This window comes from Sander lucioperca, chromosome 12 (assembly GCF_008315115.2).
Source record: "Sander lucioperca isolate FBNREF2018 chromosome 12, SLUC_FBN_1.2, whole genome shotgun sequence".
In the NCBI taxonomy this organism is placed as follows: domain Eukaryota; kingdom Metazoa; phylum Chordata; class Actinopteri; order Perciformes; family Percidae; genus Sander; species Sander lucioperca.
In genome coordinates, this window is record NC_050184.1 from 12986527 (window position 1) to 13013430 (window position 26904).

At 39.7% G+C, this 26904-nt stretch overlaps 1 protein-coding gene across 4 annotated transcripts; it reads right to left on the reverse strand.

Annotated features, from left to right (window-relative positions):
• Positions 1 to 4206: 4206 nt before the first annotated feature.
• dennd2c (DENN/MADD domain containing 2C) lies at positions 4207 to 25985 on the reverse strand. 4 transcript variants are annotated; one of them, XM_031286639.2, is made up of 21 exons: positions 25666 to 25985; positions 23547 to 23707; positions 23036 to 23140; positions 21673 to 22785; positions 20205 to 20329; positions 19185 to 19267; positions 18850 to 19002; positions 17781 to 17859; positions 17452 to 17496; positions 14684 to 14871; positions 13842 to 13951; positions 12949 to 13018; positions 12174 to 12251; positions 11637 to 11777; positions 11224 to 11372; positions 8581 to 8758; positions 8277 to 8318; positions 7386 to 7494; positions 6619 to 6861; positions 5183 to 5269; positions 4207 to 5100 (listed from the first exon to the last, which is right to left on the reverse strand). In XM_031286639.2, exons 4-21 carry the CDS (start codon positions 22572 to 22574, stop codon positions 5069 to 5071), a joined length of 2814 nt encoding a protein of 937 aa, XP_031142499.1. In that variant the 5' UTR covers positions 22575 to 22785; positions 23036 to 23140; positions 23547 to 23707; positions 25666 to 25985; the 3' UTR covers positions 4207 to 5068. The 4 variants fall into 4 exon arrangements, with proteins under 4 accessions (XP_031142499.1, XP_031142498.1, XP_031142500.1 ...); XM_031286638.2 differs by lacking the exon at positions 23547 to 23707; XM_031286640.2 differs by lacking the exons at positions 23036 to 23140; positions 23547 to 23707 and having other exon boundaries at positions 14684 to 14868.
• Positions 25986 to 26904: the final 919 nt, after the last annotated feature.

Genomic DNA, 26904 nt, shown 5'->3' on the forward strand with positions numbered 1-26904 from the left:
CTCACAGGTAACTTTAAGTCTTCTTTGATTTTCCTGGAGCTGATCATTGGTTGAGCCTTTGCCATTTTGGCTATTCTTCCATCCATTCAAATGGTAGTTGACCTTTTTTTCCCATGTCGTTCAGGCTTTCGATGCCATTTCAAGGCATTTTAAATAATTTTGGCTGAGCAGCCTATAATTTTCTGCACTTCTTTATATGTTTTCCCCTCTCCAATCAACTTTTTAATCAAAGTCTGCTGTTCCTCAGAGCAATGTCTGGAACGACCCATTTTTCTGAGTATTTCAGTGTGAAATGCACTATAACCAGCATGCACAACATTTGCTTCCTTCCTTCCTTAAATATGGGCCATAACTGACACCTGTTTCTTCACAGAATCAATCACCTCACTAATTGAACACAACACTGCTATTATTTTGAACATGCCCCTTTCAATTACAGATTCAATTACACAGAATGAGCAGCATGCATGTCATGACTGTTGGGTCTGTTGGTTTTCTATGACTCTACAACACTTACTAGTAAATTATTTGCCATGTAGAAATATCACTTCTACCAAAAGAAATTGATTTATGAGGTTAGTGATGTTAGACTGCTATTATTTTGAACACAACTGTAGGTCTGGCAATGCAAGCCTAGCGGTCTCTTAACACTGCCGCTTGAAGCAGCTGTAGTTTTTGTCGGTTTCTGTCTGTGTGTCTGTCTAAAAACATTCTTTCTATAGAAAGGAACAAGTCACAGCTTTAGGTCTTCTCAAGGTTAAATAGTGTGAATGTAACAGTGTAGCATGTTTACAGGGCACTTTGCCTGTTGCTGCCTCAAAAATGTGAACTGGTCACATTATGTGAGCAGCAAAGACCCAATCTCTCACATGAACAAAAGTAATTATACTACAAACACTTTAGAGATCAACTTTGAAATTGTAGTCCATCTTATTTTTCTTTATTTGGTAGACATTATGACTATTTTCCACTAAATTGTTTTTTGATTTATTGGCCTTGATTTGAGTTGCTATAAGTAAATCATCAGGACTTTGTATCATTTATCAAATCTCTCCTATAGTCATCCATCAAGGGAAGTGAAAGGAAACGGTTTGTCTCTAAAGAGTGCATCTTGGCAGATACATAGAAAATGTGCGTAAAATAGCATCAGGCCTCTGACATTCTGTCAACAAATCCCATGAAAACACCAAAACCAACAATAGGCCTTTTTCACAGCAGATATTTTGAATTGTTATCAATTACACCTGTGTTTTTCCTGTCTCTCAAGCTTGTATGTAGCTCTCAGCCCCACTACACCTATTGGTTCCTACTAAAGATGTACATTTTGAACCAAAAACTGCCTTGATTATATATAGGTAATTTAATAATAATAATAATAATTATTATTACTGTTATTATTTCCTAAAACAGCTGTGACCTGTAGTCTTTAAGCAGACGTTCTTCAAACAGAAGTAGAATTTCAGCGGTGGATTATTCCATCAGATTTATTCTTTAACCTGAGCCTGACAAGTCTAACTTCATAACACTGATATGTCATTTTGTGTGTTGTTTCCTGTGGTAGCCATAGTTCATACTGTAGAACTGTAATCTGATATTGTTAAACACCACAGTCAGACTCTATGTAATTAAAGGTTAAATAAACAGTTCATTATAATGATAATTTTCCTCCCTCTAACACTTGTCCTATTCATGGATGGATTACTGAACGGGCCGACCGGGCACAGGCCCAGGGGCCCAAAGTGTCAGGGCCCCCACTGGCCTTCACATGCAAAATGGCAATCGAAGAGATCACATGTCATTTAGCTGACGCTTTTATCCAAAGTGACTTCCAAAGAGACAAAAAGCAACTATTTACAGATGCAAAGTAATCACAAGGAGACACAAAGCCACAGAGATATCACTACAAAGTGACTAAGAACAACTAAAAAACAAATTAGGTTAAACAACTATAAAGCCTGTGTGCTAGCTTCTATGTAGGAGAGGTGGTGGGGCCTTTTGCACGTCTATGCCCAGGGGCCCATTGTCTTACAATCCACCTTTGGTCCTATTGAACAACTTCCATCCCTTGTCTAAAATACAACAGATATTTATAATCTAGGTATAATGATACGTAAACATATATCTTGTTTCTGATTGAATCAGAAAAGTTCCAGGAAGACTTTCAGTGCATTAAAAACTCAGCTCTGCAGGTCCTTTCCTGTCAGTGGAAGCACATGGAGACAGTGCCCCCATGTGGTGACAGGTGTGACATACTTGTGTGATGTTGCTTGAAAAACTCTTCGTATGCTATCAAATGGCTCATAGAAGATTACTGATTTTATTGACCTAAAATGCGCCTCTCATTCCAACAAGCTCCACTATTCAAATGTTTGTATTTTGGTACGAGTTGATGGGATTAGGGCTATAGTTATATAAATATAGATAGATAGATAGATAGATAGATAGATATAGATAGATAGTCTTTATTGTCCACTTTGTTTTCACAGTCTGTACAGGGCCTCACCAATATACATACATACACATACAGTAAACATAAACACCTTCACCCCAATCACCCTATAATGCACAGTTCCCTCCCACAGTTCGTTCCATTCCGTATCTGCGTCCTGATGGTAGCAGTGTGAAGAAGGGGTAGAGGGGATGACTGGGGTAATGTGTGATTGTCCGTGCTTTGCGTTTGGTGGCTTTGCTGTTAAGGTCTGATAGGTTTGGTTTAAGAAGAACTTGTTCTGCCAGAATCCTTGCTCCTGCACCCTGCTCTCTCAGGGTGTGTCATTAAATACACCAATCTTCTGGTGGAGTGACTCCTTTGTGCAGACATTATTTTCAAACTAATTATTCAGGAGATTCCTGTTTTTGATTTCAGGCCGCTAATCGTATGAATTGGACATATTGAATGAGGTGAGATCACAGGTACTTGCTGAAGAGGCAATTTAGATAATGTGCTGGGAAATGTAAATGTAAATGTAAATGTAGGGTTGATTTGTAATGCTTTCATCATGCAAAGAGGCTTTTGTTCGAGTGGTTTAAGTGGAAAAGCATGATAGGAAATCTTTGCAGAAATCCTGCAAGTGTCATCATATGCCAACCATATACATCATTCTAATGATTCATAGGGTTAGTGAATAACGTTTAAAATAAAGTTTTACAGCATAAAAAAAGTTAGATCTGCGTGTTTTAATCAGTTACGGTAGTTATTTTTAAGGTGCTCAAAATAACAATATACATTTTTAATAAATATTTGTGCCCTCACCTAACATTAGAAAAATACTAATTTAGGATGAGATTTGTTGTGAAGATTTATTTTTGTAGAGAACCTTCTCAGGTTTATTGAAATATTTTACATAATTGAATTATTGGTTACTACATCTATATATATTGTATTCTGTTTAATTGATATAGGGAACTACATAACATGGTGCACTATGCCTGTAATTTTAGTACTGGTTAAGGTTAAGGACTGATATTATGATGTGGTGATGTATCACATTTGTGTCTGTGTTTAGTGGTCCATCTGTTGAGATGGACATTAACTTTTTATGAAAAAATTACTTTTATATTTGCTCAAAATGACCTGACAGTAGCACATGGGTAAAGGGTTGGGGTTCTTCTGCCTCCTCCTGGTGCTCTCAGAGCAGGCTCCTAATGGCAGGAAAACAACCAATCAGAGGTGAGGAGTCTAACACAGTGTCAGTGACTGCCTGTAAACTCCAATCAAACTATTAAACTAGGCAGTGCTGATCAAATAAAGAATCAAGATTCTGTTACTGCATTACCTATTTCTCGCCTCAGATGTGTCAGGAACATATTTTAGTGTACGGTTTAGCTGTAAAATGAGAGAGTTTGCTCCGGCCGGTGGGCGGTGCTTGGTTGTGGCTCGAGAAAAAAAACATAATTTAGAGAAAACGTATCTGCAATCAATCCGTAATGAAAGAATGGGCAGCAGAAGACAAGATGACATGCATGCATATTTGCAGTGTCTAAATGGTGCGCATGAGTTGTCAAATAGCTGAAAAAGGGTTTTCTTAATTAATATGTGTTCTCTATTTGCATGTGTTTTCTTAATTTGCAGTGTTGAGCTCTCAGGGCCACCATATATATGGCCAACCACACAAATGCTTAATCAGGAGTATTGTTACAGTTAATCAGGGTTACTGTACAACCCAATTTTCAAGGCATTTGCATTATAAATAGCATAGTCACTTATTAAATGCTGTCCTTGGGAACCCATTTATTTAATGTAGGACACATCATGCTTTAATACAAAAATATTCTAAATGCTGTACACGGGTTCTCAACATTGTGCAAAATGTAAAAAATATTTACAACTCCAGTTACAAGGAAAGTCAAGGACAGAAAAAGACGTAATTTTATCAAAATGTAAATAGTATCGATTGATGAGGTTTAACCTGGAGTCTTAACACTTCAAAATGTTCTGATCAGAGTTAATAAACATCTACTTGATCTGAAATACAAACAAGTAGAAACAGTAAACAAAAGGTTTGTGTACAGTTGTGCTGAGGAAAATGCAACATGCATAATAAAATATTACATTAAAATGTATAAAAACATGCATCAGGTTGGAACCATACAGGCTATTTTTAGTTGCAAGTACTTAACAAGATTAAAGTTGCATTTACTGTAAAATGCACACATTGTGTAGTAGAGCTGAATCTGTGTGAAGAGGTCTTGCAAGTACACACGTTTCCAGTCAAAGAGAAAATAGTTACAACCACACATGTTCAGGTTGATAACTGAGGTTAAGTAGCTGGAATGCTTTTTGTAGTTTTCCAAAGACACAGTGCTTCGTCTTCAAGGTTTCATAAAACAATGCTAGAAGAGAATTAGCTTTTCCAGTTTTTGTCCAATAAAAAGTGCACTGCTCTTAGACATGCATACATGGCTATAAGATGAACCTGGTCCTTTCATACCCAAACTCTTCATCGTCCCATTCACATCTCAACACAAGACTCATCCACATTCATTTCCTCAGCAAGTCCAGCAGCAACAAGTGGTCCGTTTGTAATTACAAAGTCTTTCATTTAAAAACCAGGGTGTTGGTCTGTTTTCATTTAATTTGTAGGAGTTTCATCTTGTTTCCTAAAAACGAAAAAAAGGAAAACAATTAGCTGTTGAAAATCAACCTTTGAAAGTGAACATTTGATGAAAGAGCAACACTTACCCAGTCCTTTAAGAAATTTGTTCACACCACTTGGCTCTGGCTCAGGGTACGAATCCAGATACTCGGCCACTCTGACCTCAAAGAGACCTGGGAGAATGTTGGAAATGTTGAGCCACTGAGACAGAATGCACACAGAATTATATATGCAACATAAAATGAACAAAATTTAGATTATCTTCAGATGCAACATGGTTCATTGTTCTGGCGTTTGCGTGCACGCAAGTTATCTTCTTAACCCTGGTTTTTTTTCAAATGCCCTGCTTTTAGGTCGGTGCATGCTATGACTCATTTAACTACGGTCACGTCTGTTTTGAAATAAGCACTACCATTTATTCATTTAACAGATTACACTTCTTTACTTTAACTTTAATGTCAAATGTTTTTAGGATGATATTTTCTTCACAAACGGAGTGATTCCATGCTACTCTTCAAACACCCAGCACTGATTTTACAAGCAAATTGATTGCAAGATAGAACTGGCTAATTTAGTTTTTTTTGTTATTACTTTTGTCTCTTTTTTTGTATGTGCATAAACTGTGTTTGCACAGCATTATGGGAACATTAAAAAGTATGGACACAGCATTATGGGAACATTAAAAAGCATGGACATCCTAGGCAGCAATGACATCTAGGTATCAAAGATTCATGTAAAAGGTTGAATACTAGTTTTGGCTTGGAGGACAATACCAGTGAATGTTTATTTTTCGTATTGATTTTTATTATGAAAATGAGAAATTGCATCTCCAAGTTTTGTTTTTTTCCATCTTTTAAGAACCCTTTAATGGAAACAGCTGATTTTAATGTGTTATAGGGACTATTTTCCTCTGGACAAAATAAACACCAACACCCACTACACCTTTGGCTTTTGTCTTCAGTGGGAAAAGTTACAATAGGCATTTATTCCCAAGACAAATAACTCAGCAGCAGTCTCGGGTATTTATCCGCTCCAGCTCTGATCGACAGTGATGGAAACATGACACCTGGGTGGACACACTAATATAAATACAGGCTCCACGCCTCTGTCGGTAACTTCTGCAACTCTTTGTCATCTCAGCCACAAATTCCGTCTGTATCCATGCAAGCAGCGCTCTAACATTGTTCCAAATTAGTTAGCACTGGGTTTGAAAGAGGGACTGAATAAGTAACAGATACTAAAAAAAGAATTTAACAATCGTAACATTTTCACTGGCCTCCACACTGCGTTCTATAGTTTACCAACCTTGTTTTTGGGCACATTTGTGACGCCGAACATAAAAACACCATAAAAACTAATACTGGCAATGGGAAAGGAGTCTATCCCCTATTTTAGTGAGTTTTCCCACGTCTAAAAAACCCTGTTACATAGACGCTAATTTTGATGGGAATAGGGTTTATGAGAAAAGGTTTTCTTCATGTTTTCTTTTAGGCTATTGGCACTGCTACCCTAACACAATTACCTCTTCCTCCTCCCTTGCGCAGCTCTTTGTCCTGAATGAAGCCGGCAAACATCTGAGTATCCATGAAGAGCTGCAGGAACTGGCGGACTCCACGGGAGGGGTGTGATTTGCGGAAGCTGTCGCGCTGAAGCTCCCTGCTTCCATTGGAGGACTCGACCATGTGGAGAGGATAGTGGCCCACCAGCTCCACAAAGAACCGCACAAAACCCTCTGACAGCAGAGAGCTCAGGTTAGCCTGCTGATCTGGAAGGGCCACATTTTGGATGAAGACAAAAGGGTTAATAACAGTCTCTGAAACGGTTTTAGTCTAACTATAGTTGTACTGTAGTTTTACAATAAGATTACCTAACAGATGTATTGGTTTCATAAAATAATGACAAAGACTTTGCTTCAAATTATGAGACATGATAAAGGCTATTGCTTACATTATGACTTAATATTGGAACGTCTTTATTGTGGTGCACAAATTGATGTATTGCAAATCATAATCTAGTAAACAACCTAAATAGGTCATCAGTGAAAGTCTGATTAGTTTCAAATGCCCAGTTAAAAGAAACAGGATAAACTCTGCAGCAGTCTGCAGGTCATCAGTAATGCAGGCATGTTGTGCAGCTGACATTTGCAATTCATTTCTAAACATCCTCAAGAAGATATAGGACCTTCGTCTGGTGAGGATATAGCAACTGTAAGAGCTCTACTGAGGGCACAGTGAAATACCCGACAGACATGCAGCATCTTTGCTGTGTGGAACATGTAATTATACAAACCTCCACAACTGTCTCCATCTTTCTCTCTCAGGATATCGTCCCTCTCCTCCAGGATCTGCTGCAGTGCTGCCTGCAGTTTACTGGGCAGGATGCAGTCTTCATCACCCAGCTGTGAAACATCACAGAACAGAATAATGCCATTTACAAACATACATGTCTTACATTTTGACCAGTGGACTACATACCTACAGAATACACTGTATGTATAAAAATCGTTAGCTCTTGGTTCAACCTTGTCAAACAATGTACTTCATGTTAGATCCTGAGGAGGGAAGTTACCAGCAATATTAAAACTAGACTTCTGTGTAACAGACAGCTAATGTTGGAGTGGCAAGTCAATCACTACATGTCTCATTAGCTTGGGGGAGAGAGAGAGAGAGAGAGAGAGAGAGAGAGAGAGAGAGAGAGAGAGAGAGAGAGAGAGAGAGAGAGAGAGAGAGAGAGAGAGAGAGAGAGAGAGAGAGAGAGAGAGAGAGGAGAGAGAGAGAGAGAGAGAGAGAGAGAGAGAGAGAGAGAGAGAGAGAGAGAGAGAGAGAGAGAGAGAGGCCCAGTCAAATTAAGACATACATGAATATAAACACAAACTAAACAAACCTGTTTATTATTAACTGAATAATGACAGTTAATACAATAACTGACAGTTGACTGACAAACCTGCAACTCTGGATCAGCTGCAAAACACCCTTTCTGTTTACGTCATGACATGATTGCGGCCTGGCCTTAGATGCCATATAGTTTCATCTCTGCTGTGCTTGTGGGTGTAACATCGTTTATTTTCTGTCACCCTCAAAACATTCTGCATGCAGACAAGGGACAAGTGTAGGCTAAGCCATCTTTCCCCCACTGGGACCACACCTATCATTCCCTTTATACACTGCTATGTGTACACACCTGAATGATAAACTTGTCTGCACACAGATCCACTATGAGCACCTGGGAAGACAGCGAGAAGAAAGAATGACAGTTACTGACGGGAAGAGTTCATTATTCTGCAACAAGAGTTATAAAAAGGTGGCTACAGTCTCTTCAGGGGTTTTTTCCACTACTACTCACACACCTTACTGGTTCTGTTCTACTTCATTCACAATATGCAGTAAATATACAGCCAAAAGATGGCACTACAACCTCTATTCAGACAAACCAGTCTATTTAAACTGCAATGATTTTAAAACGTTTTAACAGAATTCTGACCAACCTCCTCGATGGGCAGCTCCAGCAGCGTTGGCAGGCAGGGTGCCAGCACCCCAATGAGGAATGGGGTGGGGGAGCAGCTGATGTCCAACATGCTGGCCGGCAGCACAGGCACAAAGGTATGCTGCCAGGTGAAGGGGTACAGCAGCGCCAGCACTGCATGGCTACACCGAGACAACACACTACAGTGAACAGGGGAGGAGAGAAAAGATTAGACACAAAAACACTATTCAGTTCTCACACAGATCATATGACACCAAGTAATCAATCATAGCTCCCTGAAAACAGTGTGGTCACACTATTATAATTCTATTATAACACATTTTCAACGTGACCAACTGTAAGAGCTTTCAGAAAACAGTATTTGTGTATCAAAGAATTCTCCCAAAAAGCAACTGATATATGCTAACTACTACTGCAGTATCTACTTATGATAATACCACCCATCAACCTCAGCACAATTGGTGCCAGGGCCTTCTCCTATGCTGCACACAAACTTTGGAGTTCACTACCCCTTCATACTGGACTCTATTACAGAATTAAAAACTTATCTTAAAACCCATCTTTTTAAACAACCTTGTTAAACTACTGGTGCTTTGTTGCTTGTTGTATGTTTTATTACTGATATGTGATGTAAGGTGACATTGAGTGTCTTGGAAGGCGCCATGAAATAACATTATTATTATTATAACCCTCCTTGTCCCTGCACAAACTGCTGTTATTATTAAAATACATTTAAATATAAATATAAATACATTTAATAATTAATCAACTGCTTTATAATTCTATTCATAATAACAGTTATAGTCAGTTTTATACCGCTCTGTGGAACAGAAACTGCCTCAACATGCTGCTGACTCCATGGCAACCTTTTTTTAAAGATTTTTTTTGGGCTTTTCCGCCTTTAATGGACAGAACAGGTGAGAAAGGGGAGAGAGAGGGGGAAGACATGCAGGAAATCGTCACAGGTTGGAGTCGAACCCTGGACCTCTGCGTCGAGGCATAAACCTCTAAATATATGTGCGCCTGCTCTACCCACTGAGCCAACCCGGCCACCCATGGCAACCTTTTAATTCTCAATCTAAGCACAGTGTTAAACATTGCTGATATTGGCAGATTGATATTGGCTTGTTATCAGTATAAGCATATATGTCGGCAGAAATGAAAAAAGGAACTGTTTACATAATTCAATGTATTGATATATTTCTGTAAGGGCTGTCAAAATATCGCGTTAATTTTGATTAATTAATCTGAGAAAAAAAATAAAGCAGATTAATCTATTCCATATTGACGGATCCGGAGCCGTTCTAGCCACCATTGGACTGTAAAATGAAGGAGGGAGACGAGAATGTGCTGCCTGGATCATTAATTGGAACACTTACTTGTAAAAATCTTCTTCATGCCAACCCTGGCTACCGAAACCTGGTGCCACTGATATGCCTGCACTTCTCTCTGATGCTCTGAAGACGATACAGGCAACACAAACACCGCTGCATGTGACGCTAGTTAACACTATACTCAACAGCAGCTAACGTTAGCCTACCGCTAGCTAGTTAACACTATACTCGACAGCAGCTAACGTTAGCCTACCGCTAGCTAGTTAACACTATACTCGACAGCAGCTAACGTTAGCCTACCGCTAGCTAGTTAACACTATACTCGACAGCAGCTAACGTTAGCCTACCGCTAGCTAGTAGCTGGATTAAACATGGTTACAATGCTGACAGCTAACGCTAAACGGTGTAAAGTTTGACTGTGTTTTACTGTAGAGGATTCAACACCGGTATGTAACAATCTGCAGCTGCCGTTGGAAAAACAACACAGACGGTGCGTTCAATGAAACTGGTAAACTACAGCCTCGTGGTGCATTTGAAGTTATTGTAAATGTCCTTTTCCCATCTGGTGGTTGTTTTTATCATTCAACAGCAATTTACTAGTGAAATAAGTTATTGTTATTGTTATACATTATTATTAAATCATTTAATTTTGACCATATGGCCTTAGCAATAAACAAGCCGTTCTTTAATGTCACCAACTGTTGTTTAGTACCCTTTTTTTTCCCCTTTTCTTTTTTTACTTTCTTAAAAAGTATCGGTTCAGGCACCGTTAATTATGTATGCGATTCATTTTGATTAATTAATCACAGAGTATGTAATTAATTAGATTACATTTTTTAATCGATTGACAGCCCTAATTTCTGTTGAAGATACGTTTTTACTTAATTTTTACAGATAAACCTGACTTAATATGCTGTTGGGAGTTTGCTATAGCTCAGCATTCAGGCCAAGGTACACACAGATAAAAAAATGAAACTGGCGTTGGACCTGTGAGCATCGACAAGAGCTTGCACACATCAAAAGGGAAGTTTTTTTTTTTTTTTGTTTTTTTTTGAGCTTTTCCGCCTTTCATTTTTGACAGGACAGCTAGGTGAGAAAGGGGAGAGAGGGGGGGAAGACATGCAGGAAATCGTCACAGGTCAGATTCGAACCCTGGACCTCTGCGTTGAGGCATAAACCTCTCAGTATATGTGCGCCTGGCTCTACCCACTGACCCAACCCGGCCACAAAGGGAAGTTTAATTTTTGAAACCGCTACTGTATATTATCCCGATATATACAGTTAAGTGGCTCGTGTTACCACAGCAGTACCTGAGTTTGTCAGCGATGAAGATGACCCTCCTCTCAAGCAGAAGGGAGGCAAACACCTGCAGGAGATTCCCAACACTGAGACACTGCAGCAGACTGTCAAAGTCCACGTGCTCCAGTCTGGAGTCCACTGGTCGACACAAAGTCAGTACCTGGCAAAGCAACAAGAGAACATGGACTTGTAGTTATACCACTGTAGGGTGAGTACCTGAAACCTGTACATTAAGCAAAAACAGACTCTTTAGATAGATCCAGATATATATATATCCCAACATGAACCCTTTAGAGCTGAAGTAGCTATTCCTATTGTTTAAACAGATAACCTCCCATTCTGAATCATTCTGAGTCTGCAGAAAGGAGTGGTAAGGAGGAACAAAACTACCAATTAACATTTCCTCTTTTGGTTTTAGGGTTACCTCATTCCCAGAGCCTGGAAGGAAGCTCTTGATGGTGACTGTGCGTCCGGGGGCTGGAAAAGGGGCCTCCATCACGCTACGCATAAAAGGGTACACCAGGGCTGGGGAAATCTCCCTGCGCCTCTCCACCTCCTCCAAAATCTGGACAGAGAGAGACAGACAAATCTCTGTGTGTCCTGAAGTTTTGATTGAAGTCCAAACAACAGAACAGAGCCAAGATGCAGCTCTGCACGTGAAAGTTTTCCTCCTGGCCATATTGACACTTATTGTTTGTTAATTTCACTCTGCCAACTGGAAAATGGGTGTGACATCTACACGCATACAATTGCTTTTTTGAAAAGCACACCCAGGGATTGCTCAGTATTATCTTCTAGAGTAGCCTCATTCCATCCTAATACATACAAGGAATTTCAAGGCAGCGGCTTTCACACACTTCAGGTTTCCCACTGAACTTTAGCAAATCCAGTTCCTTTAATCTCCCTATAAAGGCTATATCGGCAGAAACAAGAGACCAAATGCATTGTTTAGTTGCCTTACCTTTGCAAAGAGGTTGAAACAGCCCAATTTGCTGACAATGCAGTGCACCTCAGGAAGCCTCTTCCCCTTTCCAATGGGCTTAAAGACACACACAGTTTCATATGTTATTAACCAGGTAACAACAGAGATAACTGCCAAAAAACACATTAAATATTCATATTTAACTAAACAGTAGTGCAATCAGGTTCTCATCAAGAGCCTATTTTCCCTTTAATGTATTTAGTAATAGTATTTAGTAATAGTATTTTCAATGACAACTTTGTAAATTGGAGGAGAAAAACAAATCAAGAGTCTAAAGTCTAAAACTTTATGATAGTAGTGGTGAGCTTATCTACCAACAAAACAAAACATTAAACTCTTCATGTTAGGTTTGGCCCAACTGTCTACACTAAACATAGACTAAACATGGCAAAACAAAGTTAAAGACAGGTTAACAAGTCAACCACAGTACATTCACAATAATAAAATTAAACACAAGCAAACTCGAAAAGGTAGATTTACTACATAACCTAAAAAAGTGTTTTGAAAAGTGCCTTAAAAAGACCTAAACGCAGCTCTCCTTGTGAGGCAAAAGAAAGGGGGAAATTATGAAATTCTTCTTGCTCTCTGTCATTGATTTAGAAGTGGTTTACGGTCTGTGATTCACATGTACTGATTCACATCTCCTCTGAGATGTTGAGTAAGCATGTGGCGGGCTGCCATGTCATCACACACACAAACGCATAGGCCCTCGAGTCAATGATTCAGATTCAAATATTAACACATCCACACTCACCAAGATCTTACGGCAGTAACAAAACCAGCGGCTGCCGTCCTCTCCGGTCAGGACAAAGGAGAAGGTCTCACTGTAAACATATCATCAATAGGAAATGATATTTAAATTATTTCAATTGACTTTTTACTGCCTAAAAACATAGCCATGAATCAAAAAACATCTGTAATTCCTTGTATAAAAGCTGAAAAAAAGCAATTGAAAAATAGCTTCAGGGAATTACTTCATTAAAAAAGCAAAACGACAAAACAAATTTATAATAATAATAATTAATAATAATAATAATAATAATAATAATGGTTAAATAATGCCAGGACCGTTTAATCTACGGAGATATAAAGGCAGAGCAAACAGAAACTAGGTAACTTGGTAAAAGGACAGGTCGGTGTGTCTTCTGTTTATTTGCCCTACCATAGATACGCCTAAGTGTTTTAAAGACAGGGAGGCAGTGTAAGTTGAGATCATAACCAAAATTACAACAATGAACCATACCCGGTAGTAGTAAAAAAGAGAAGAATGCCCAATGCCCCTAAGCACTCAGAGATTTAATTAGATCAGTTGAATTTTTAATTATCCCTGTGGGGAATTTGAGTTGTTGAAGTGGCAAATTATGGGTTACAGCTGAGGATATGAATAGGAAAAGCGGAAATAGGGATATTAAACATAATACAAATGATAATTACAGTGCTAGAACTTAGCTAAACACTAAAAAGTTAGACCTTTATTAGAGCACATGAAAGGTGGTGTGTATGATGATAACAAAAGAAAATACCGACAGAGGATTAAAAAAAGAATACAGTATCATGTTACCATTGTGCCATTGCTATAGCTTTTGGGATGCGGTTACTTATATATCTAGCATGCTATTAAAATATTGCTGTAATGCATGTGCTGACCTTGGCATGTGTGAAGAGGGATTCCAGTCCTGCGAGTCGGGGAAGCAGAACTTGGGAATAACTTTCAGCTGATCCTCAGCCTCTTTGGATAGACGGGATGACTTCTCAAACTGAAACAGAGGGACTCCAGTTACAGAATCAGATCAGAAATACTTTCTATTACAGCAGTGGTTCTCCAAATTACTTCTTTCAAGTGGCTCCAAGGGGACCCAGGTGAAATCAGTGGTCATTTAATTGCATTATTATAATTTAATTTAATAGAACTTAACTTTAAGTATGATAAGATGGACTGAGTATTTTTACGTAACTACTAATTAGTATCTCCCCATATAGGTGCCTGAGACAAAACCTTTTCTGATAAAAACAACAGACAATATTTATTGTTTTGTTTATTTTGGGGCTTTTATTATTTTGGGGGGCTTTTATTGCCTTTATTTGATAGGAAAGTTTAAGACAGGAAAGTGGGAGAGAGAGAGAGAGGGATGACAAGCAGCAAAGGGCCACGGGTTGGAATTGAACCCGTGGCCGCTGCAATAAGGACTGAGCCTTGGTACATGGGGCGCAAGCTCTACAACAGACAATATTTTAAAGTCACTGAAATATAAATAAAAAGTAATATGGAAAAACAAAGCAATTTGAATTCATGAAAGTTCTTGACTTATGTAAACCTGAGAAAATCCCCTTGAAATGATTCCTCACCACTTAAGATAAGAATCATCTTCCTTTAATTTTGCCAAACAAGATTATATTTAGGACATGGCATTATTCAGTTATGATCAAAGTACATGTACAGTATTGTCTAGAAAAAGGGTTGTTTAGTTATGTAAGAAGCTTCTTCTTACCAGTTTGGGGAACTGCTGTGTGATTTCAGGGGAGTAGGTGTTTCCTGGGGAGCCTTTTCTCAGCGACACCACCACAAAGATCTGGAAAAGCTGCTGCTGCTGCAGCTGGATCAGGTCTCTCTCCAGGGTGCGGTAGCCTGGCCGACGTTTCAGTGTAGACTGGATGTAAACTGATCTCCTGGAGCCTGCTGGACACCACACAAGGAGACTATGGTAAATGCTTGTCCTGGGACATATCCCATCCAGCACATTGGATATGAGGCCTTTTAAATATCAATATACAGTATAACTGTGAAGTTCAAGCTATAATATGTAATATTTCAGCATTAAAATGAATAAAAACTATACCTATGTTTTTTTTTTATATATATATATATATATATATATATATATATATATATACACACACACACTACAGAAAGAACATTCATTTATTTACAATACATTATTCATTCACAAAAAAATTGGTGTCCTTAAAAAGGTTGGATTTTTCCTCATTTTTTTAATTAAGGCATTAAGATCAATTTCCAAAAGATGATTTTTTTATTCCTCTTTTTAGTCAACTTTAGCATGGGTATGAATACTTATGAGCAGCAACTTCCATCAAAACATGGGAAACACCAGTTGGAGAATTATACTCAGTAACAGTACCGATATCGATCCAGCTAACTACAATGTGCCTTTAAGAGGCTCATGCTAATTCTTGGTGGCTAAACCGTACCATAAGGTTATAAGAACAACATTCAACACATTCATAGTTATTTTTAGTATGATTGTTTTGCAATGCAAAAACTTTGGTGAATCTAGAGCCATCATCAGGTCAAAGTTTAATTCTGTCCAATACTTTGATTTATGGCCAAATACCCGCAGAACTAATGACATTCCCATCAGCCTCAGCTGTACTATACTAATTGCTAAATAGCAAATGTTAGCCAGCTAACACGCTAAACTAAGATGGTTAACACTGTATATATTTCCTACCAAACATCAGCATGTTATTTTCATTGTAAGCATGTCAACATGCTAACACTGGCATTTAGTTCAAAGCACCTATGTGCCCAAGTACAGCCTCACAGAGCAGCTAGCACGGCTACAAAGAAACAGCAGATCTTATATTATATTTGAGAGACTGAAACCAGCAAGCGCTTGGCATTTTTGATTGATGAGACAACACTAGTCTTGATGTTCCTTTCATATATAATCAATTCAATTCAATTTTATTTATAGTATCAAATCATAACAGGAGTTATCTCGAGACACTTTACAGATAGAGTAGGTCTAGACCACACTCTATAGTTTACAAAGCCCCAACAATTCTAGTAATTCCCCCAAGAGCAAGAATTCAGTGCGACAGTGGCGAGGATAATAATAATCAGGTGCATTACGGTCCCATTATGGTTGTATGTCCCTTGATTGGACTTAGCACAAAAAGTAAGGACATTTGTGTTTGGTAGATTATTTCTCTGTGGTAACAATGCTTTTTGGCAATAAAGCTTATACCGTTGGAAAGCCTGTTTAGTTCCCTTTCAAATGGTGCCCCATTTGTCAGGAACAGCCTGGTCACCAGCCTGGTCACACACTACTGTGGGATGGCATCCCATTCTTCAACCAGCAGTCCTGACCTCAACCCCATTGAACACTTGTGGGATCAACTTGGGCGTGCTGTTTGTGCCAGAGTGACCAACACAACCACGTTAGCTGACTTGCGACAAATGCTGGTTGAAGAATGGGATCCCATCCCAAAGCAGTGTGTGACCAGGCTGGTGACCAGCATGAGGAGGAGGTGCCAGGCTGTTGTGGCTGTGTATGGTTCTTCCACACGCTACTGAGGCCCCTGTTTGTGAAATTAATAAATTGTTAAATTTCCAATATGTCTTGTTTCTTCAAACTTCAACCATCCAATCCACCAAACACCAAACGAGTCAATGGCATAATAAGCTGTTTGGCATTGGCAGAGAAGATTTGGCAAATTGTTCATGGGTGCAACCCACATACTCAGCGGTGCTGCTCATCCCACAAATGCATGTTCCTTACAACAACAAGCATTGTTACCACAGAGAAATAATCTACCAAACACAAATTTCCTTACTTTTTGTGCCAAAAAATCTGTAGCATGGCGCAGGTGCGTTTAGGGCGTGTCCAAATCCACTTTTGCTAGTTTGACGGTGGAAAAAAGGGTCCATGCGCCGCATGGTTCAAAAGGGTTGTACTTTGTGTCTTCATTCTTAATTCATAGGTGTGTTTTGGGCATAACATGCAATAAACCAATCAGAGTGTCATCTCCCATTCACTTTAAAAGCCAGGCACGTTTGTACCTTGGCGCATTGCTATTATGATGGCGGATTTGCACCGTAATATATTTATTTGTAATCTTTTGCATGTTTGTGTGCTGCTGCGCTTCCCTGTGTGTGTAACAAGCATAGTGTGTGTGCGCGCTGTGCATAAGCCAAGGCTGTTTGCTGTTAAAATAACAATGAAATGCTGCGCTATTGACTTTAGACCAGGTTTTTGTTGGTCAATGGCGCAATCACTTCCCGCTGCCTCAAGATAGCAATACGCCAAGAATGCACCTGAACACACCTCCCTGTAAGACCAGCACGACCATGGGCGCAAAGATGGGCACAGGTGCATTTGCTATTTAAACAACGTGGGTGCTGGACGGGAAACTGACAACTGCGTTGGTCTTAAACTAGCAAATACACTTGCGTCGGGCTTTGCGCTGTGCTGCACCGGGTGCAAGATAAGGCCCATTAACTCTATGGAGATACCTTTGGTGTTGTCCTCGGGGTCACTCTCTGTCCCACTGGTCTCCTCTGTTGATTGAATTAGAGGGAGAGATTAGGGAGAAGCAGAGGAATGGAAAAGACTTGAGGGCCAATAATCAGGTGCAGACAGTCAGCCTTTGTTTCATAATCAGCGGCTTCGCCTGCTGCAGCTGGCCTTGTGTGTACCATCAAAAGCTGGGTATTTCCACCAAGAGGCTCAAGTTAATCTTTTTGAAGTGTTGATGCGAGTGACATCTGTGACAGTCTGTGTGTGTGTGTGTGTGTGTGTGTGTGTGTGTGTGTGTGTGTGTGTGTGTGTGTGTGCGTTTTACCTCGCACTGAGAGTCCTGGGTTCTTTACTCTCTTTCTCCCCCGCTTGTCGTCAAAGATGGTCTCAATCTTGTTGACGTACTGTGTAGTAGAACACACACTCAGGTAACTTGCCAGCCCCATAATTTCACAGCCATTATAGAATCATGATTACAGGGAATCATGGTATAACAGCCACTAAGAACATAATTATATTATAGATATCCAGCATTTTTTTTACCTTACATTCCTGCATTCTTCCGTTAATGCCCTGAAAGAACACAGTTGAGTATTTGGTGGTGGACTCAAGTCAACTAAGGCCCTGCATTAATACACAGAGTTGGCCCTCAACACACAAACAGGCACAGGAAGCTGAAACTTATCTTTAAGAGGACACACAACGCACTGCCATTTGAGGAGGCAAATATGTATCGAAAGTAAATATGCCCCTACTAAGATAATGGTACCGTTATTAAGAAGAAAAATACATAATGAGGTGTTATTATGTCTATGCCCATTTTCATTGTTTAACATGTCATCTAAAAGAGTTTAAGGACAGCATAACATAACCAAATGTTATTTTATATTATTACTATTCCGACTATTTATTATTCAAAACTCTTTGTTAAGAGTTACATAATGGAAAACAAACAGGTCAACAAGGACATCTTGTTAAAATACCATCCAAAAATCTTAGCTAGAATCCTTTTCTAGTCCTCACCTTTATAGGTATATGTTAATACCGGTTTTATTACTGTACCTCATCATTAAAGTTCCTCCCTGTCCACGCTTTTCCGCCTGCCATGAGTCATATGTTCGAATTTATGTTCTGTCCGAATTTATGAAGCATACATACATGTTGCTCTACCACTATCTATTTCTTTCAGTGTCCTCTCCTTCCTGCTCAATAAGTCACACCCCCTTCTGTTCTTTCCCACATGACACATGATTCACCATTCAACAGATAATATGCCACTTTGTTTGTCTACCATAGGGGAACATAAAAAAAAAAAAAAAAAAAAAAAAAATACATCTCAGTCAACCATTGTATCCAAATACAGCGACTAATGACATTATTCATGTATCATTTACCTGAGGCGTCCTCTGTATTTTTTGAGTGCTTGCACGCTGGGGTGTAGCTAGTTTTGGAGTGTCTGCAAGTGATTTGGAAGCTGTTAATGTTTGGAACCTGTTCCTCTCCCCTTTGCCAGCATAGCCTTGCAACGTTTGGGGTTTAGGAGGCAGCTGGAAGACAAGAAGTGCAGAGTCATCGCTTGGTTTTAGGTAATTACATGGTATCAAACTACACTACTTCCTCCCTTAGAATCTCAGGTTAGGCAGTGATTGATACACCCATTAACAACTAATGAAAAATATTTCCATAGTGTGAAAATGAGACATACGTAAATGGTATGACATTTTTTTACCTTTGGGCCGTGAGGCCTTGCAATAGGGAGACACATGGGAGATAGCTTGACATCCTCATAGGGGTCATCTCTGGTCACTTCACCTGGGGAAAGACAGAGTGATGGGAAAGATAAGACAGGCTGACTGGATGTTTTTATCAGGAGAAAGTTTCACCACACCTAATGCTTGCTTTTAAGAAGGTACTTCATATAAAAGCAAATGAATGATTATTCATTATTATTATTTATGGCCACTTCAATGAATATGAATTCAGAAAGGACTGCAACTAACAATTATTTTCATTATCAATATATAATTATCAATATATATTTTTCTTGATTAATCATTTTGTTCATAAAATGTGAGAAGCTGCAACCAGATATCTCTGGGCATTGTTGCTTGAAGGCAACAATTAATCATATTTTCTGTTGATCGACAAATCGACTAATTGTTACACCTCTAGATGCAGATACTTTCGTTTCACTGCAGTACCACAATGTGTCTACTTTCTACCATTGGCTGTTACTTAACTGCAATGGCTGACACAGAAACCTAAAAAGCAATGTATTTTTTTACTATCTGTCTACCGGATTTATTACAAATCACTATATTGTACGGTTGTGCTCAATCTTGAATACAACTCTCAAAATATCACAATATTCCGGGAACTGTTAGATCTGTGGGAAACCAGGAGTGGAAAAGGCCCACTTATATAGGCATTTTTTTTCCAAATGCTCTTCAATGATTTTTCCTGATTAGTTCACCGGTCCCTGTACAGCATCACTCTTTAACAGGCTCTGTTATGGTAATAAAATAAGTTCTAAGCGGAGCATTTAAGATTTGGAACTGTACATTGGACAGTCACCCAAGTCTTTATGACTTCCTGTCTTTGTCTCTTTTTAAACAAAACCAGTGCTAAGTTGAGCATTTTAAAATACATGACAGCCAGACAGTGAGTGTAATGATCAAAAGCTCCAGAAGTTCATTTAAAATCAGCTCCACAATGTCTCCGTTTATATGTGACAGGGTATTCGACTTACAAACGATGTCCTCATAAATATTGTCGTCAGAGTAGGCATGGTAAAGGCCCGAGTGTGTTTCCTCGCCTCCCATCGTGCCTTGCTTCGTAGTCAGACGCGCCGCATCCTCGTACTCAAAGGACTTCCTGTGGCAGGGAGGGAAGGGAAGGCAGTGAAAAAGAGGGGCCTGGCTGCTGCCCTAAAGATAGCCACCATACTATTGTTCACTCTATTGTCTTATGTTTAGTCAGCATTTCACCGCAACATTCCTTATGTTGATATCAAACACAGCAAGACAGTGAGAATGTGACAAACATCCATGAAAGGAAATGACTGAGCATTTGGTACAAACATTGTTTAAAACGTAAAACTAGGGCTGCCACCTCTTAGTCGATTAGTCGACTAATCGGTCGTTTTGGTCTTAGTCGACTAAGATTTCTTTAGTTGATGAGTCATTTTTTTATGCTTATTCATGCTTAATTACTCATTTCCAAGAAACTTATGAGCACATTTCTGGTAAACACAAGATTTAAAGTGGTGCTTTTGCAGGATTAATTGTGGAGAAACTCAGTTTTACAGATGGTTCATTAACTACATTTATATTGTGCTTTTCTAGTCTTAACCACCTCTCAAAGAGCACAGCTCTGTCGATTACATCAACTAATCGATTAATCGACAAAATCATATAAGTGTTAGTCGACTAAGAATTTCTTTAGTCGATGACAGCCCTACGTAAAACAATTAAAAAGAGTATGACAGGATTTAGATAGAGATAGCAGTTGGCAATATGACAATGTCAGCTGTCATAGTAAAAAATAGGTCATTTAGTTAGAGCTAATTTACTATGATCTAGGTCTGGCTACAAGTTCAGTGCACGTTTTATGTTTATTTATTTGTTTTTTTTGCTACTTGATTTTTGCTTTTGTTTTCATAATGCACACACGTGCTGAAACAGAGACTGTTACATGATGTGTGATGCAATACCTAGCCCCATGGAGGAATTGTATACTGCACAATGAATGAATGACAGCTAATGACTTACTCTGAAGTTGGTAAACAAGGAGCCCTCTAGAACTATGCCAACTGTGTGAAGGCATGGCAGGAGGACTAGTGTGTATGTCTTGTTTTGCTAAGCCTTCACTGAATGAGAGAGAGCGAGTGTGAGAGGGTGTGTGCGTGCCTGTAGATGATGACCCTGGACCCGTGGCTGCTGAGGAACTAGTCCACATCCAGACAATAGAGAACAATGCTGCCAGATATCATGTGACATCACACCTGAACCCCAGCCAACAATTAGACTCCATACCCTCCACAAAACTTCCCAAAAACAGTGCAGATATTTCATAAACTCTGTTTTAGCCAGAGTCTAAAGCAGAGTGTTTGATGTGCATTTCCTTATTATGTCAGCAGGAGCTGATGATGATTCAGGTCAAAGAAAACACTGCAAGTTTTAAGTTATTTGTTCTCTGCTTTTAGTGCATTGACTCACCTGTTCTTGTTATGCCTTGAAAGCCCATTAGTCTTTGCTACAGGACATGGAGGAGGTGGGAAGCTAGGTGGGTGGGCTACCCTCCTAGTCCTCACGTTGGAGTGGTTATGAGGGGATATGCTGTCTCGCCACACTGTGTGCCCCGCGTTGTTGTTGTTGGCTCCCCGATACTGGAATGTCCGCAGAGGTTTGGGAGGAGGCTGAGCTTCTCCTGAAGACTCCCTGCCTTTCTCCCAGAGCAGTCTGTCCCCTTCGAGCTTACGCCAGAAACCCCGTGAAGTGTAGAAGTTTCCAGCAGGCATGTTGTCTTCTTGGTCATGAGTTGATAGAGGTAGAAGTTTAGAAACTACTTCAGCATCCAAGATGCGATCCGTTTTTTGATCGCCATTGGCAGTGAAGATTCGTTTACCTGTAGAGTCAGCCGTGTTAGCCTCCACTTTGGGAGACGCAAACATTTGTGGTGCAAGTGGTTTATTTCCTGGTGTTATGGTTAACGATTCAGTGGAACATTTCTGCAGAGGTTCTGACTTCCTACCAACCACACCATGTTCAGCTTGTGCTAGGGATTCCCGAAAATCTAAACCCAAACTATTAGATTTGGAGAGGCTGGGTTTTGCGTGAAGCCCACCTCTCGATCCCTCATTGGAACATTCGTTGCCCAGGACATCTCCAGATAGAGTTCGGGATACAGTCGGAGGATGTGCTTTCACCCCGGCATCCTGGCTGCTGCCCTGCTGATTGCGACCTTCCCACTGGGAGATCTTCTCCCTGATGTTAATGCCCTTCTCGTGAGAAGGGGGCCTTCCTGACTGGCGGCCCTGCCAAGCCACAGTGGCCCCTTTCTGCAGGTGATCAACTTCACCACCCCCTCGCCTGCCCTGCTCCTGCCTCAGAGCCAGCATGTTGAGAGGGGGCAAGCGAATGCATCAGGGATTTCTTTACAAAGACAGACAGGCAAAGCCCTGTAATCTGTTGTCAATTAATCCCGAAATTATACGCTAAAGCAGGAGCGCCAAAAGATGTATGGTTGTAACTGATCCTTTAGGTCTTCTTCTTCTAGAGTCTTCTTGTGCTAGCAGAGTGTAATTTCCCCCTTGGCTCTTTGTAAACAACCTGAAAAGAAGACAAGACACAAAAATCACTCATCAATCACTGCACTTAAAAACAAGTCCAGACAGCACACCGCAGGGTCAAGGGATACTGAGACAACACGGGAGGACACAAAACAGCACACATCTTAAGCAGTTTATAACTTGTAGGACGGGACAGAGAGAAGGTCAGGCAGGACAGGCCCCTGTCAAGGTCGGTTTCCAAAAATAAATCCAGTAAGAATAAGGAAAGACAGTGATAGGAACAAGGTTACCGCAGATTTCTGCTGCTGTGTGTCTGTGTCTTGAGCCGCCCCGACCCTTCTTTTATCCCCATGGGAATTCTGTCTTCTCTGTAGCTGTCATCCATAACAGCATGGCTGGCCAAATACGGAATGCACAATGATAAAACAAAGCATTAAATCTAATTTGGCATTCTTTATCTAAAGCTGTCTTTCAGATGACGGGGAAGAATGCGCTTCTTAGGTGATTTTTAAAGAGCTTTAGAGGCAAGAAAACACATGATTCTTAAGGCAAACATAAAAAGCAAGTGACAATTAGGTGAATGATGGAAAATCATTTTACCCACACCTATCTATGCAGTGGAATAAAGCTCCTCAAATGGTTAAGCTATTTATCAGACACAAGAGAGCTGATGTGTGGGGAGCGTAGATAAAAAAATAAAAACACAGAGGACTAAAGTGTCTGATTAACTGATGTCTTTGTGCTTGGATTAGAATATGTACGTGGTATAGAGCTATAATCTATTATCTTGCTCCCTCTCACCAAATCCTATCAAATATTGAGAGTTGAAAGTTCTGCAGCGGCATCCACCCTGACTCATATTCCCTGAGTCGACATCAATGCAGTCACTGTACACTCTTGTACAGCAGCTCCTGGCTTGCTGGAACCAAACCATTTGGACACGTTGCACATTAGGACCGAGGCTGAGAGAATGTGGAGAAGGGGAGACATGGTAAAATTCCACTGCACAGCTCATGATCATAATAACGCTATGAGCTGCATTCCTGCAGAGCTGTACAAGAGGGGGGTCGGGGAATAAATTGAACCAGAGACAGTCACTCAGTCAGTCAGTCTTGCAAGTGACGCCTTTGTTTGGCTTGACCTAAATCAAATGTATGTGTGCACTGGAATGCTGCTCGATCATTGCCAGACCACGCCATGACAATGCGACTCCCAAACTGACCCACTTGCATTATTTGTCTGTGTGCGGTATGTTGTACAGGAAGGCCTGAGTTGCACTTCCTGAGATGCAGGAAGAAGGATCAGCAGACTGTCCATAATTATGGGTTCAGAGAGATTTGCACCCAGTTGAAACCACTGATTTGAGCTATATTTGGATCATCTATGTTCAAACCCTGTGATGATAATCAAACATTGTCTTTGAAATACAGAAATATACCAGCTACTAGCTGGTTACAGTAACATTTGCAAACATCAAGTGACAAAGCCAGTCATAATTAACTTCACTGATATGTATTAGGCTGTCAACTCTGCAGAAAGGTATAATGTATTTTCTAGTAAAACTCACTGACTCATCTACATAGAAACCAGACAGAAGGCAACCCATGAAGCTCATGTACCCAGTCATCACTTGACAGCTAAATCAAATCTAATTGCGCCTTCAAAACCACCACAAAACGCCCTCAGAGGTATGCATGACACAACATGTTGTAGGTGAGGTATTGTATGATTGTGGCTTACCATCAGCAGTGACAGTTGAAGCTATAATAAAAGAAAAATGTGGGTTTGCTAAATGCCAGCGTAAAAAGGACACACCAAGATTAAGTGCCTGCAAATGACTGATCAATCACCAGCCACCAGAACAGTTTGTGTGCAACCAAATGTTCATTTTGACAGTGCCAGTGAAAGAGTGATAGACCACTTTAACATGACAAGTTCCATCATTTGTTGTAATTTGTTGTCTCCATATTCTTCCATAAATTCAGACCAAGACAGCTATGCTATCAAACAATGTACACAAATGTGTCATCAAATTGAAGAGCTTCAGCACAAAATGAATGCAAATCAATTCATTAACAGTGACCCTGGTGCTGATTAAACCCTTTTTCTCTGAGGGGATTAGTGGAATACATCACATATGCTTTCAGTTATAGTCAGTAGGAGCTGTACTCTGCATTAAGGTTCATTGGCCTTAGCTAACTCTGCGAGCTGAATTGCTTGATTAATTCCTGTTATTGCTGTTTATTGTGTGTAGGTAGATAATCAATGACTTAACTGCAGAAAGTACGATGGGGATAGATCTAGGAGGAGAGAAAAACTTGCCCTCTTTCTGCTATAGAAAGAAAATATATTGCCAAACACTGTTCAAAACTATAGCTATACATTTGAAATTGTCTTCCTTATTGCAAATAAGAGTTGCTGTAATTTGGCCTTAACGAAAGGCCGAAATAAGTAGCTAACTGATATAGACTACAGTCTATGGTTCACATTGCTCGCTGCTTACCAGCTGGTTAAACGTATTCAGTTGTCTGTTGCGGTAACGTTAACGTTATGTGTTCGTTCTCTGAAGATTTAAATTGCACTAAAAAGTAAATAACCGTTTAAACTATTGGAGGCAATGTTGAATTGAACATCTTGACTTACTGATAGAAAAATATGCTTTATACTTACATTACAATATAACTGCAACTTTTCACTTTATGGAGAAAAACCGCAAGGAAAAAACGGACAGCAATTGGGTAACGTTAACGTTAATGCAGCAACATACTCTTCTTACGTCAACGCATTTATTGCTAGCTAGCGTTAACTAGAAGAGAGAAGTACTAGTCACACGAGTTGTGTGAGAAGTTATTAGAACAATACTACTACCATAACACCACATGGAAAGATGCATACACCATCTACATGTCTCGTGACTTACCCCTCGTCGTTTAAAATAATGAGCAAAACGTATGTGCTTTCTTCATTTTCTTTCGATAAAATGAAAAACAAATAAAATCCGAGTAACGTTAAACTCGCTCACATCGTTGAAACCGGGAGAGGTTGACGTTAGCAGACTGAATAAGTCCAGGCGTCAGTAATTGGTTACTTATTAAAAATGTATTCTATTGAGGAATTAAAACTTGTCCGCTATACAATAACTACACATAACAACAAAGAAAGTGTGCATAGACTAGAGAAAAGTAAAGCAGAACTCCTGGCCCTCCTTCTCAGGACAGTTGCGTCAAGTCAACCAGGAAATATATGACTTCCGGTTAAAATTTCCAAAATAAAATCTTTCATTTCCAACCGTAAAAATGCTTCATTTTTCAAAGTGAAATTACACAAAATGTTGTACACGCACGATAAAAAACTCCGTTTTTGTGTTCTTTCCATTTATATATTTTGCTAACATATTGTCAGTGTTATCTTCTTATATATTTTAAAGGCAAATGTATTTTAATTAAAAACTGCAGATGGGTGTGTGTGCTATTCTGGTTTATTGTTTTAATGTGTGATTATTATGAAGTGTCACTGAAGTTTGGAAACACCAAAAATCCCTATACCAAGTCAAGAGGGGAGGAAGAAGAAGAAGTTGCAGAACAGGTGTGTATTCCAATCTACTGCATCAGAATCAATAGAGAATACGGTCTTGATGCACAAAGTCTAGTATCTCAGTGATCAATTGCTATGGACTACACAGTGTACCAGTTCAAAGTAAATCCACACTGTTTGAGGTTTTCGGCAATAGCGGTGGAAATGTTTTTTTTTTTTTTATTTGTTTGTCTGTCAGAGTCAACGTCAGCCTAAGATTGCCCAAAACTGACCTGCACACCTATACTTCTCCCACTTGTTTCTTTCAAGTCATTTTTTTAGAGACGTACACAATTCATCGTAGACTTAGCTACACCAATTTTGTAGGCAAGTCATTTGACTTCCTGTTTTACTTGGGGTATTTCTGTCGAGCTTGACGCAGAGTGACTGTGAGAAAGTTTGGTTGAATCCTCCCGAGCCAAAAGAGAAGACGTCATCACATCAACGGCTGCAGCTGTCAACGATGAATAAATACTGTTGTCTTCAAGTGTCCTGGGAAATATAGGCACTCTGTTATGAGCTGCACCTGCGCTACTCCACGAGTTAATAAATATAACTTGGCTTTTACTTTGATTAAAGTGACGAG